Source organism: Castor canadensis, chromosome 1 (genome assembly GCF_047511655.1).
Source record: "Castor canadensis chromosome 1, mCasCan1.hap1v2, whole genome shotgun sequence".
NCBI classification, from domain to species: Eukaryota; Metazoa; Chordata; class Mammalia; order Rodentia; family Castoridae; genus Castor; species Castor canadensis.
Window position 1 is genome coordinate 25,939,696 of NC_133386.1, and position 15,290 is coordinate 25,954,985.

At 39.5% G+C, this 15,290-nt stretch overlaps 1 protein-coding gene across 7 annotated transcripts in view; it reads left to right on the forward strand.

Annotated features, from left to right (window-relative positions):
• Nhsl1 (NHS like 1) overlaps positions 1–15,290 on the forward strand; it is a 219,084-nt gene that overhangs the window by 183,999 nt on the left and 19,795 nt on the right. For all 7 annotated transcript variants that reach the window (XM_074073580.1, XM_074073591.1, XM_074073587.1 and 4 more), the window contains one exon: positions 13,794–13,977. In XM_074073580.1, coding sequence (XP_073929681.1) covers positions 13,794–13,977 — 184 coding nt within the window. The remainder of the gene's footprint in view (positions 1–13,793; positions 13,978–15,290) is intronic.

A 15,290-nucleotide genomic window follows, 5' to 3' on the forward strand; every position in this document is an offset into this window, starting at 1 on the left:
TTCAGGGGAGGAGAAAGGTTTATGCTGGGTCCAGTGAGCCAGAAGCGGTATCGGGGTACAGCCGATTGCACAATACTTGTGAGTATCCAAGTGTGTGTGCTTCCCTGGTGTAAGGTAGCATTATATGGAAGCATAGTTTGTAAATTCTCACTTAGGTACTTACTCACCATTTCGCTGAACTGAGGGAAATGAAGCCTTGGTGGACTCCTGTCTACTCTGTGTGCCATTGCCACAGACCCTGCCTCCTTCAAATGTGGGTCATGCTGACAATGAGTGGTAGGTGGGGACAGATGTGAAGGTGTACATACGAATGTCATCCTTTGTACGATATGAAAGCCATGGCACATCCCAGTAAGCACACGTTTCCATAACACGCTCCTTGATGTGACTTGGTAGCATTGGCTTTGCTAGTCCAGGAACCAGAGTGGGACCATAGAAAGCTCTCCTTGGGCCCACACATTCCTTCTTTTTGTCAAATGGAGTAGAGTAGTGGTGGAGGCTCTCTGCAGATGCCTTCCGGGTTACAGGCTTGAGCACAGTGTCTGCATACCGTGTGCACTTCCTTTCTTGTATTTGGGCTCTTGGAGATGCAAACAGCCACTTTCAAATCCTAACTTCCTTTGCTGTCATAAACTTTTGCTCATTTTTGATTTAGCAAAATCATAAAATTATGACAAGTACTAATTCAGGTTAGTACTTATTCTTGCTTGAAAACATTTTTAAATTGTTGGAACATTTTTGTTAGTGATGTTGAAGGTGAACTTTTTCGTGTTATATAGAATCAAGTTGAAGTATAGTCAAAAAACTTTAAATCATTAGGACTAAATGTCATCTCAAGGCAGTTTGTTAAGAAATTTGCTTCAGAATAAAATAAGTGTCACCTTTCTTGAATTATATAATATGTAGTATTAATTAGATAGCATTTTCTATTTATTAAACATCGACTAATAAATTACACTGTCATATTAAACTTTAATCCTCTTCCCTCCCTTCCTGCCATCCTTCCTTTCTATACTCTTCTCTATTGGGCTAAATAGTTTAGTGTTCTGTTAACTGATACAATTTCTTCATTCTTGGAGCATCAAAAGACCCACTTGCCACTCCAGTACTGCACATCCAATTTGATGCTCCTTCAACACAATCTCCATCTTTTTGTTTATTCACCATTGTCAGATTAATTCCAATGCTTTCTGCCAAAGAGTATGCTTTTTTCTTCTTCTCTGTATCAAGTTGATAAGGCTTAGCACTGTTTTCATTGACAAAGATCCTGAAGTTGGAGTGAAAGTAAATGCTGAAGCACTGAGCTTTCCTGCCTCTGGCATAGGTCTCTCGTACACAGGTATGAATGTCATCAGGTCAAAGGGCTTCATTCGTGTAAGGCCCCACACCATATTTAGTGCACCATTGACTGCTTAGCTGGTTCATCCTTTCAACAGTTGCTTATTGAGTAATTATTACTAAGTTAATTTTTGTCCTGAATCAGAAGTCTTTATAAATGTGAGTGACCAGGTCACATGACACACTCATGCTCCCTTTCTCTCAAGTTATTTACCAATAACTTACTGGTAAGTTATTTAGGCTGCAATACATTCCTCATCCCTCCTCCATGTGTTCTGGAAGACTTTCTTTCAGCACAGACTTAGAATTGTGAGACAAGAATTTATTGAGCATCTCTGTATGATAGGGACTATTTTAGGTGTTGGAGGTGTAATGGTGAACCAAACACAAGAAATTCCTGCCCTCAATGGAATTCTGAGTTCATGGGGAGACACTGAGTGCATGGAAGTGATTTTTCAGTATTTGAAAGTGACATGTGCTCTGTAGTAAAACAAATCGGAGGTAAAGGAAGCTATAATTCTAATTAAGAGAAAAGGCATTACTTTGCAAAGAGGTGACTGGGATAAAAGGAGTGAGCCATGCCCAAACCTTTAAGAAGAACCTTGTAGAAAGAGGAAGCAGGCAATACAATAAAGGCTCTATGTCCGATCCCACAAAAGGCAAAGATTAATAGATACATCTCCTTGTCTAGAGAGGTTTACAGCTTGGAAGATTAGGGAGAACTAAGTGGAATAAAAAAAGTTCCATATGTAGCCTGATGCGGTAAGTGTTTGGCATTTAGTAACATGTGAAAGAGAAATTCTGACCTGGGCTATTGAACAGGCAACTGAAGAGATAGCTGAGTAGTGACGTGAGTGGTGAGGAAGAGTGAGTCCAGAGATGGTAACATTCCAGGTGTTAGAATTTGAGGTTTCTGCTCTGCCACTTGCAGTGTTTCTACAGGCCCCGCAAGGCTAAGTGGAGAGTGGAATAAGATTGCTCTCTGAGGTCTTTTTGACTAGGTTATTCATTCATTCATTCTTTTACTCACTCACTCAACATTTATTTAGCACTTCCAGTACACCAAGCATTGTTCTAGATCCTAAGGACCCACCAAGTGAACTAGACCAGAAGTGATAACAGGAGTAGTAGAGGAAGGAGGCTGGGGGTGGAACACAGAGGTGCATAAGTCAGAGTTTGATATATTACATAGCTAGTAGGAAATCACTTAACAATTTGTGTGTGGGAGAGTGGGGGTGAGGGGAGAGCTAGGGATTGAATCCAGGGCCTCAAGGCAAGTACTCCACCACAGAGCTACATCCCCAGACCAGCAACTGAAACACTTTTGAAGCAGAAAATTTTGTGATTATGAACAAAAATTGTATCATCTTTTGTTAGATGAAAATAATATAGATAATTTTGAAACTGATTGTATGATTGATGCAGTATCTGAAATCTGACCCTAGAAGAGAGGGAATATTTTACCAGAACAATCTCATAGCAGGGCTAGGGATTGTCCCACCAAAGATTTTTAAGAGTAGCTAAATCCAACACAACTGTTTCAAAGCAAGGAAGAAAACCATTAAAAAAGGAAAAGCTGCAGTTCTTTTTAAATGAATTCATTTAACACTGAGGCTAACACCTGCCAGAGACTGTGTAAAGCAGAAAATTACCTGGCCAATTTCACTCAGAATATTGGCTTTGTAAATCATAAGTAAAGCACTGGGAAACAATCTAGCAGCTCATTAAGAGACAAATACTCCTAAACCAACCTGGGTTTATTTTATTAGTAATCCAAGGATGTTCAAGATGAGGTAATAGGCACACTTAGTCATATGAAATCTGAGGAGGAAAATCAGGTAATTAAAACCATGTATTGACCAGGTACAATTTAACAGCCATTCTTATTTTTAAAAAAACAAAATATAGTATAGGAATAAGTGAATATTCCCATAACTTAGTTTATTTGCCTTCTCCTCAAATCCAATATAATTTTTAATGGGCCATGCTCACTAGAATGAGACAGAAGATAAGTCAGTCACTATTATTACTACTATTTTACACATATGGGAAGAACTAGCCAGCACAGTTAGAAAAGCTGTATGCTACATAAGAAGTTCAAAACCAGGAAAGACTGGTGTTATGTTACTATTCATTGTACATTATATCTTGTATTCTTGGTATTGCAAGGAAAATAAAAATTTTAAATTATTAGAAATAATAGAAGTCACTGATGTATTAAGGTATAAAATTAATATACAGAAATCAGTAACTTTTGCATTTATAAAATCAAGATAGAAGATACAATAGAAAAAAATCTGTTTAAAACTACAAAAGCAGGCAAAATTACTAGGGATAAATATAATAAGGAAAATATAAGATCCATATTTCAAAATCTTTGAAACAGTATAAAAGAACACAAATAAAGCTCAATAAGTGAAATGATATACCATTCTTAGATTGGAGGACTCAATGTGCCAAAGCTGTCAATTCTTCCCTAGTTAACTGATAAAATTAGCATGACATCAATAAACAGGCAAGTGGATTCATTCTGTTTTATTTTGGGAGGAGGAAGGAGAGGACTAGAGAGGCTGAATCTAAAAGTTCATTTGTGGGTGGGAAAGCTGAAGAACAGAGGAGCAGCAAGGAAGAACAGGCTGCACCAGGTGTTAGGAATCCATCCAGTGTGGCCCCTGAGTGTTCAGACCAGCAGCGCAAAATATTAAAAACAGAATAGAATGTCTAGCAATGGACCCAAGTCTTCATTGGAGTCAGTGGATCCCATGTAGGCATGGGAAATCAGGTGGGAATCCAGTAAATGCAGAAGAGTCTTCCAATCCCAGTTTATGGTGCTTCTGTGTTAAGATCAAGACCCCTAACTGCAACTCAATTTTTAAGGCATAAGGAATACTATATTCCCACTGTCACAGTTAGGAGCATTTTAAATAGAACATGTAGACATCATCTCGTATGGTAGAGTCTATTGGGAAAACGTTTTCTATTTCCTAGCTAGGTGAATGGTGATAAGAACAGTAGACTCTCCAGAAGCACACATGACTTAGCAAATGCTTAGGTTACAATTTGTAATGAAAAGCACCTAATTTGCATTTGACAGATACTAAGCATCCTTTTGAGCTTAGGATAGGAGCTCTCCCCTAAAATGAAAATTGTTGGTAAGGCAAAGGTTAAGGACATATACATTAGAAAAGAGAACCTGGGGAGGGGGCGGTGCATCTGTTCTGGCTATTTACTCTGGCTAATTGTCCTAGAATAATTACCCTAATTATTCTAATGCAAAACTCTTACCAAAGCAGGACAGTATAATCGTGTATGGTATGAAGAAAGGTGTTTTGCTGATGATATCCACACACATCTTTGATATTAAATTGTTCGTGCAGGGTAGCAAGAAAAAACTGTTTAAATTGTTTCCATTTGTTTAATTATATGTATATCGTCTAAATAGTAAACATGCATGAAAAAAAGCTCTCAGCAAAGAGATTTAGAAATCCTAGAAAAATACCTTTTTATTCAACTATGAAATCAGAGAGTAAGTTGTTGCTTTTTGTTCGTCTTGGCTTTTTTTCTTCAGTTTTCAGTGCAGAGCAGGTGTTGCCAAAGGGGTTATTCAGGTGTTTGAAGGGAGTTCAGTTATGGGTGCTGAGTTGATAGGGATTTCTTCATCTGCCATTGTGGGGGAGGTGTTTGATGGTGTGCTCACCAATTCTGGGAAACATTCACAGAGGCCCCATTGTCTTTGAGAAAGGATGTCAGTCACCAGTTACTCAATCTCTTGTGTAAAATTCTCCCCCAAACAGATGAATTAGACTGGAATCTTGGCAATAAATGGTTACCTTTAATGGTAATGATAGAACCTGAAATTTTTTGTTTCCTGTTATTCTTTGAACTGGCCCCTTGGGGTCTGTTTTAGGCTTTGTTGAAGGACATACTTAAACCAAAGGGGGACTTTGCAGAAAAGGGCAGCAGGCTTGTTGCTGTAACTGTGCACCTCGTTGAACATGATGCTGGAGAGCAGAGGCTTGGGGCAGCTTCCCCACCTGTCCACTCTGGGTGGCTTTGTTCCCTTCATGTGAAGAGATAGAAACCATGTATAGCTGACTCAGGACAACCCTGGTGTGCAGCTGCTATCCTGTGCAATTATTAATAGCATCCCCCCCACTCAAAAAAAAAGGTGTTCCAGTTTTGATAATAAATGACACAGCTACCCTCCCCACCTCAGAGGGGTGCTGTGAGGCTGACGTGAAGTACTGTCTGTCCAGTGCTTAGCACAATGCCTGGAACACAGTATATGCTCTGATGATGATGGCTTTATTAAAACTGCTTGGTTTTTCAAGCCAGACATCAAAGAAAAGAGCACAATAGACAATGTCTGTTTTTATGAACATTTGGCCACTTTCCCAATCATCCTGTCTTTTATTCCACCCACACAGTATTTCCGTCCAATGCAATGAATTTGAGAGGTTTAGCAGCTACTGAAAAATTTCTGGTTATCACTGCTTCATAGGTCACCTGTATGTAGATCTCTATCAATGGTTACACTGTATGACTTACTAACTTTATAATTATAGGAGGATACCTTGGATCAAGTTGAAAACTTTTCCTCAAATTATGTGTCACTTTCCACAAGAATCTCCCATAAAATAGATTGTACTAGTTGGTGCTTTCATGATAATGATCTGAATACTGAGGCTCAGAAATATGAAGTGACTTTCTCAATGTCACAAAGCTAGACAGCAGCTTATTCATATCGGGAGGACCCCCACTTTTTTCCACTGAACCATATTGGTTAACTAAAAGGACAAGATTACTAAAACCCCCAAACTCCTTCTCCCTCCTTAAGCCTGCTTTTGTCATCTCTCCTTCCACCTTTTTGTTTGTCTAGCTTCTCATTCTTTATTCCAAAGCCAGGTAAGTGCTGCTTAGTGTCAGTGTACAGACACAGTCTCTGGCCCAATGAATCTTACAATCTAGAAATAATGACAATAAATGTGATCGTTTGTTGCTCTGTCTCTCTGTGTAATTCCGGGACACAGTGGATATGAGTGGGTAGTGCTGGCTCTGTGTGCTTACTGAGCTGCAATCAATGACACCCTGTGACTCTGACCCCTTGCTGTCAAGGATGAAAACTTGGGGTCTGTCACACCCAGGACTTTATGCATGCAAAGTAATGAGGGTGTCTCCAATGACTTGTTGGTGTCTCTCAGACACATCTTGATACACTGGAAACAGGCCCTGTGCCTATCTGCCTTCTCTTGATGGGAAGAAAGTGCCCCTTACCTTGTTGATCTCTGAGTCAAGCCTCTGGCATATGGAAAGGCTCCAGTGCCAGACACTGTGCTGACCCACGCTCCGCTACCAGACAGCATACTTCAGTTATGCCCATCACACGGACGAGGAAACTCTGTCTTAGAGAAGTTAGGTCACTTGCTTAAGATCACATACCTTTTGCTTTTGTATTCATTTATTTATTTATTTTGGCAGTACTGCACCTCGTGCTTGCTTTAGTTACTTTTGCTTTAGTTATTTTTCAGATAGGGTCTTGTGTTTTTGCCTGAGATAGCCTGAACCACAATCCTTCTCCCTCTTCCATAATCACAGGTACACACCCCCATACCCAGCTGACCTGCTGGGTGTCCTGCTAACTTTTTGTTCAGGCTGGCCTTGCCCCACAATCCTCCCGATCGCCATATCCCGGGTTAATCGCATAGATTTTAAATATTGAAACAGGATCTTTCTCTTTTGAAAGAACAACTTCACATTATGCTACATTTTACATATTTAAAAGTACAGCTGGTGGAATGGCTTGAGTGGTAGAACATCTGCCAAGCAAGTGTGAGGCCCCAAGCTCAAACTCCTGTGCCAACAAATAGAAGTACAACTTAATAAGTTTTGACATATGTAGTCACATGAGATCATTGCCACAATCAAGCCAGTGACACCAGGATTTACAGAGTCCACATCTGAGACTCCAAAGCCCACGTTTCCCTCCGATGGCTGTATGGGGAGTGGAGTCCTTTGCTCCAGCCCTTGTCTCCTAACACTCTCTGGGGAGTTTTGAGTTGTTGAGGAAAAGAATGGATAAATAAATGTGGTCCCTACTGGAGGAGAATCTATACCCCAAAGAAGCAAATGAATTTTTAGCTCACACAGCCACATGGATGTGTCTTGGAAATGTAATTTTAGATCAAAAACACTGCTTTACTATAGAGTGTAAATTGTAGCTGCTCAGGAGACAGAGATCTGGAGGATCAGGGTTCAGGGCCAGCCAGGGCAAAAAAAAAAAGTTTGCAAGGCTCTGTCTCAACCAGTAGCTGGTTGTGGTGACATGCACCTATCATCTCAGCTACGCGGGGAACATAATAAGTAGGAAGACTGGCATCCAGGCTAGCTCAGGTATAAATACAAGACCATATTCAAAAAATAACTAAAGCTGGTAGGGTGGTTCAGCAGTAGAGCGCCTGCCTGCTAAGCACAAAGCCCTGTGTTCAAACCCCATTACCACACACACACACACACACACACACAAAGTGGTAGAGTTCCCACCTAGCAAGTGAGTTCAAATCCCAGTACTAGAAAAATAAATAAATATTACTATCAGTGTAAACACTTATGTTCCAATTAAGTATCTTCATTATTTTGAGGAAAAGATCATTTTATATGAGATAGTTAAAAATCCAAAATATTCTAATTTAGTGCATGCCAAGAGCTTTTGATAAAGGGACTAGGTTTGCGGTCAAGGGAGAGAATGAACAACTGGACTTCTTTAATAACGTGCATGTGGACATTGCTCGTGGGTCATCACAGAGTTGCTGGTCAGGCCACAACCCGTGCTGCTGTGTGGATCTTTCTCTACCACCCCTGCTTTTTTTGTTGTTGTTGGCAGGAGGGGGAAGGAAAAGACCAGGAAGGACAGAATTAAGTCTAAGAATACTAAAGGCAGAAACCAAAAATAACTGCACAAGCATGGGCGCCTTGTAAAACTGTAGGATCTTGAAAACCAGTAGTCAACATAAGAGGAACTCAATTCTGTGAAAAATGGCTGAAAACAGGTGTCCTGTGGAGAGTACCGGGATGCATGTTGTTGTCTTCCTCACTAGTGCTCTACGCAGTTTCATTTGTTAATCTACTTTCATGCAGTAATTGTTAAATAAGTGCTAAGTTTACCTCTGATTATATTTCAATTTTCTAATTTTTAAAAAAGCAAAGCAAGGTTTATTTTTTAAATGGCAAATTTTAAAAATTTTTAAATGGCAACTGTGTTTCACAGTTAAGTCCACTTTTTGGTCACTTGATGGCTCTGCCAAAGAAACTACATCTCAGACCTCAGTGCCTACCTGGCAGGAGGAGCTTCTCTGATTTCCATGCAGGACCAAAAAGTTTCTGAAATGCAGGGCTTGTGGGAACCAAGTGCCACAAAATAACTGCTGGAGTTGCCAGGATCTCTCTTTGTAAGTAAAGCAATTTGATGTGAGAAATGAGAAAGCATGGCTTCCGAAGCTTCATTTGTGATTCCCCATTCCTTTTGGGACTAGGGTATGACGTATTGGTGGACATTATTGACCAACTGGCAAATTTAAAAGCTGCATTTAAGTTCTGAAAATGAGGCAGTGTTCATTAAAGTAAATATTTTTAAAAGAGGAAAAAACGGTGAGTTGTCCTGTGTCGTGGGGTTCTGTCACCATGCAGCATGTCATCTCTGCTTGGGTCATTATGTTCCCTACGTGGGAAGATGGAGTTGCTTGGAACACATAGCTGGAAGGTGACACTGCTGACTCTTATACCATCTGCCACACCACACTGCTGCCTTTCATAGATTTTTTTAAAAGGCTTTGTTCTTATTTAGAGATGTAAAAGGAGATTTTATTTTTAAACCAGAAGACCTAGTATTTTATTATAAATATCTCCAAGTAGTTGTTCTACACTGGTTTTCAGAGGGATTTATGGAGGGTACATCAGATCTGGGTTCTAGTCCTAGTTTCCCACTTCCTCCTTCTTTGAGCTTCCATTTTTTTTCTTTTATGTAGCAAAGCCAACAAGCTCATTCCTATGACATTTGCAATCCAGGACAAGGCATAAGGCACTCAGTTACTAAATGGCGACCTTTGTAACACTATAATTTTGAAATAGCTTTCTATGCAACTCTGATTTAAGCCTCATGAAGCGTACAGTCTGTTGGGAGAGATAAATGAGATAAAGAAAATATATGTATACTAATGATATGCACTAAAAAAAAAGAGAGAGGAAGGATATAAAATATTGGGGAGAAGTTTTCATCAAATAGGGTAAACCATTAATACCTCAACAAGATGGGGACTCCTGAGTAAACACCTGAAGAAGAAGGTGCTACCCAGGTAGATGTCTACAAGGAGAACATTTCAGGTGGGAGGGAGGACAGCAAGTACAAAGTGCCTGAGGTAGGAATGCACAAGAACTGCCCAAGGAATGACATGAAGAGTGGCGTGGCTGATATAGGAATAGTAGGAGATGTGGACAGAGAGGTAACAGTGGGCCAGCTGGTAGATCAAGTAGGGTGTTGTAGGTCATAGTAAGGACTTTAGGGGGTTTGAGCAGAGGAGCAGTATGATCTGATTTACTTTGTTAAAAAAAATCCTTTTGTGCTGTATTGAGAATAAACTACTGCAGAGAGAGGAGAAGAGGAGGTCGGACAACAAGGGCAGAAGCACTGGGGCCAAAATAAGAGGCAAATGCAGTAATTCTGACCATTCCCACATTGCATTGGTCACCTTTCCACTGCTAAAACAAATAGCTGAGAGAATCCGCTTATAAAGAGAAAAGATTATTGTGGCGCACAGTTGGTAGGTTCTGGTCCATGACTGGTTGCCCCATTGCTTTGGTGGCACATCATGCTTGAAGCAGGTGGCAAAGCAAAACCACTCCCCTCATGGCCAAAGAACTAAGGAGGCAAAGAGGAATGGGCGCTGCCCCTCCAGTGACCTTAGAACCTCCCACTAGGCTCCGCCTCCTAACTTTCCACCACCTCCTAATAGGACCACCCTGGCAAGCAAGCCTGTAACACAGGTTTTTGGGAGGCTCAGCCCAGCTCATGTCCATTCTGTCCTAATGGAGTCATTCTGGAGTATTAGCATTGAGATGCAGCAGGTTTTTTCCTGTGTCCCTGTTACATTTATAAACAGAGGGAGGAAGGGCTTTTTCTTTAGTAGACTGTGGTACTGCGCGACAGCCTATTTGCATATGGCTTTGTATATGCTTTGCATATAACTCTGTACACTGTACTTTGTACAGTGCTCCCGTCTACTTTGTAAAAATGGATCCCTCTTTGTCAGTTGTCATACCGAGGCAATCCCTGGTGGTCATTCCATGGCAACCAAGACTTCAGGGAAGTGCAGCTTTATTGTGAGCATTACCAATTCTTATGTCATCAGCCACCAAAGGAAAAGTAGGTTAGTGGGGCTGGTGAATCCCATTACGATGCATGCGAACAGTGGAGCAGGGTTTCCTACCATCCCTTAGTGCACATCACGTGGAAGAGGAGGGCTTGCTGCAGGAAGCAGCTGTTCTGTTCCTGTCAGCTTGGAGCTTCACTTTTCTTCCTTTATTCTATTGGTGGGGATTTGCTTCTTACAGCCTTAGAACTGATGCTTCTTTCAAGGGTGTCTGAAAATCATTTGTGTGTGTATATATCAGAAAACTGGAGTAAATTTATAGCTTACTAGATTGAGATTCAACTTCACTCATGTGACTTTTGTACAGACTGTCATGAAATTCTCAAGTAAAATTCATTTTAATTTTTGCGTGTGTGTGTGTGTGGGTGCGTGTGTGTGGGTGTGTGCGCACGCATGCACCTTATGGGTAGAGAGTACGTGTTGTAGGTCATACCTGCTGGAAGTAATGGATTTACATCAGTATGGTTTAACTTCTGCAGCCCCGAAAACCCCTTTGATTATCTTACAAGAATCTATGAGTTGTAGCCATTTCAACAGAGTCAGATCAAATATGAATGGATGAGGTGCAATTTACTATATGATAAGGCATCAGTAACCTATGCATAGTTTATAAGTTGAGTATATTTGTCAGTTTAATTCATGTTTTCCCTAGTAGAAAAGAAACTAGATGATCATCTTACATGTTTTATATATTAAGAATGGAAAGTTTAAAAATGAAATATCTAGTCATGTATTTTATATTTTATTTCCACAGTGCTTTTTTAAAAAATCGTTGTTAATCTCCTTGCAGTTAAAGAAAAAATGAGTTCTTGTCAATTTCAAGGATGTTGCTTGTCTGAAGTCATATTTATGTGACCATCACCACTGTTTTTAACAGTCCTAACACATCCACGTGAACCATCTCGTTAAGTCCTAAGAGCATCTCCGTAGGGGCAGAAGGTAGTCAGTGTAGCTGCACTTTACAGAAAAGGAAAGATCAAGGGTTTGGAACAGGTTTACATCTTTGGATTCTTAGCATAGGGCCCCATCCCTGTAGCTTTTTCCAGATTTGTGGTGCTCTAGAAGTAGTAGCAGAATAAATACAGATGTTTTGCAGCAAGGTAACTTTAGTAGCAAAAACAATGATGCCAGTGTTCTTCTGTCTGAGATTTCTTTTTTTGTTGTTGTTACCATATTTCTGTACATTGTAACATTTACCAACACTTGCAATATATTTTAGGCAAATTCACCCCCCATCATTCTCCTTTATCCCTCCTCACCCCTCTTCTTAGAATAGTTTCAATAGGTCACATTTTTCCATTTTCATACATGAGTACATAGTATTTCTACCATAGTCACCTTCCTTCACCCCTTCCCTATATTCTCCCCACTCCCATTGGTACCAACCCCCAGACTGGACCCATTTTACCTTCTGTACTTTATTTTTAAAAAATGACATTTTTGTTTAAGGTAGCTACACAGGGAGTTTCCTTGTGACATTTCCATATATATATATATATGTATTACATCCCAAATTGGTTCATCCCCTCCATTTTTCTCCTTTTTTATCTTAGTCCCCCTCTTGTGGTGATTTCAACAGGTTTAGCTATTCCATTTTCATTCTTATGTAGAAAAATAAATCAACTATATTCACCTTCTTTACTTCCTTCTTCTACCCTCTCCCTTCTGTTAGTGCCCTCCCCTGTTTTTCATTCTTGTCTTTCATCATTTGGGTGTCAGTGGGATTTGTGCCTTGGTGTTATACCTGTGCATACATGGTGATTAAGTTCCTGTAACCCCCTTCCACTGTACTTCCTTGCTTTTTTTCCCTTCCTCCCACTTACAGTTTTCATTGTTTTTTGTTGTGTCTTGTTCCTACACAGATATTCACTATCTTTCTTTCCTTCTTTTCTTCCTCACTTGGAGTCTGAGATTTCTAACCAGTGAATTTCTGTGGTTCTTCCATGTATCCTCTTAGAAACATGCAGTAAATTCAGAAAGGCATTCAAACATGCCTTTAAAGATAGACAAAGTCAGAAGAGAACAGTGTGATTTCCTTTGTAGAAAGTTCAGATATAAGCAGGACAAAGCTGTCCAGTGATTACCCTTGTTGAGGGTGTAGCTAGGGTGATGCTGTTATGCAGATGTTCCCTGCGGGAAGGTCCACTCACCTCATTTCCATGGGTGGTAATTCAGATTAAATACTTTAGAGTTGAAGAACATTTGTTATGCATTTATTATATGTAATAAACTATTTCCCCACAAAAGCCAATTGCCCCTTTCTGTTGTTCCTAAGTATGGCACATTTATTTTGAGTTCTTGGAGCTTCCTTGTCACAGAGCTCTTGTGACATCCATCATAAAATGCTTGCCAACATGACTTTCTTGCTTATACTTTCTAAGGTGTTATGTGAAGAAAGATATTGAAAAAGTGCTGTTCAGTTAGGATGCTAATCTGTATGAAAACAGACATAGCAAGAAATGTTTTCATGGAATTCTGATAAGGCCCAGAGCCGAGCTTTCGTCAGCTTCTTATAATTTAACAATTTCACATTGATTTTCTTTCCGTAGTGATAGTTTTCAGAAGAGCACAAATAGTTGGACAATAATAACTCTGCCATTTTCAAATGTTCCTTGAGGTCAGAGCCTCAAGAAATAAGATTGAAACGAGAAATTACTTTGAGCAAAACTACATTTTAATAAAAATGGAAGCTAGTGGCCACAGCTGTTGTGTTTCTCTAGGCTTCTAATGTTAGGCAAAACCAGAAGCTTTCTGACCATGGTGAAGATCAGGAAAACTGGAAGAACCTAAAGGATTTTGTGGGTCAGCAAAACCTGCTGTCCTCATAATTTACAGACCGCTGTGAGAGTGAATCATATACATTAAGGCTTTATGTGAGGATGAGCAGTGTTCTTGCAAATCATTGCTTCTGTTCTTAAACATGAGTGGTTCGTCAGCTTCCTTTAAATTGGTCTAATTATTAAAGCTAAAATGTATTTCTAACTGTTCCTGTCAGCCTACTTACACATTGTGATTTCTTTTTTTCCTCTGCAGTGTTCTCTCTCTTCATCAGAAGAGGAAAGACTTATTGGCATCAGGAGACCTAAAACGCCAACCTCAGGTGACCTTAATACGCAGACAAACTGGACCAAGTCACTGCCACTGCCTACACCAGAAGAGAAGATGCGACAGCAGGCCCAAACAGTCCAGGCTGATGTGGTCCCTATTAACATAACTGGTACGCTCTGCTGGGCAGACACAGTCGGAATGTCCTTGGGAGAGTGGCTGTGGCTTGTTGTGCAGTATATGTTCTTAGTATTTTGTTTATACATGAAAGTGAGTAGCTGTGGTCTGGCTTCCTGCTCTTTGATTTGTGAAGGAACTAGTAAAACTCCATTTGTGTGTGCACGTAAAATATCTGTTGCTTTTTAGTGAGAATACTGTCACCAAAGGTTAGTATCGAAGAACTTGATGGTTCAACTGTTCATCTAATAGGTGTATTTTAAATTTAATTGTTTTTAAATAACATTTTGGTTCTATAAAAACATCTTCTAAATGTGGTCCTGAGTAAGAAAAAAAATTGTGTATTCCCTTCTACAGGGTTACTAGAAGTGAACAAATAATTACTTTGTGATATTTCCAATAGATTTTCTTACCTCCTTTTTTCAAGAAGAGAAGGGGAAATTTTGAAAATATCAAGTGATTAATAACTGTAAAATGTATTTTAAAAATCTTAGGAGGATGATAATGTTATATTTTGATTTCTATAATTTGAAATCCACCATCTTTAAATAAAAATCCATTCCCACTTAACCAATGTTTACAATTGTTACATTCAGTTGGAATGTCAGATTAATTGCTAGATCTGAAGTTGTAGACTATTATAACCAGCCTTTAATCTGTGTTAAGGTGACAAATAACAAGGTACATAAAGCTCCAAGATCATCTTTCACAGACTTAGAAGAGCCATTAAAAAGATAATCAAAATGTGCCTGCTTTCTCACCTCCGTACCCTGCAAAGAGCATTGGTCAGTGGTTTGGGGAGGGACAGAATACAAAACAGGCTTCAGGGGCTAGGACTTGCCTAGCATGTACAAGGCCCTGGATTCAATTCCCAACATCCCTACCATAAGATAAAAAGAATTAATAACGTCAATCATTTCATTATATTATGTGGAAATAGATGACTAGTGTCATTATTGATAATCAGTCCAATAAGACATGGCCTATAAACACTCAAAATTGGCTGACCAAAAAGGAGGATTTTCCAATAACAATTAGAATGAAAACCCATAGCAGCCTGACTCTCTTCTGAGGTATTGCTGTTTCCAGCTTGTTGCCATGGCATTGCTGAGCATGTAAGGCTAATAACATTTTGATAATTATTGAAGATTTTTAAGAACCATTACAGGATATTAGGAAATTACATTTGGAATTCTTCATTTGAATTCCATAGACATTTAATAAATAAATGCATGAATTATTTTCAATTCCACATGCATTTTTTTGGGTTTTTTGGGTGGGACTGGGGTTTGAACTCAGGGCTTCATG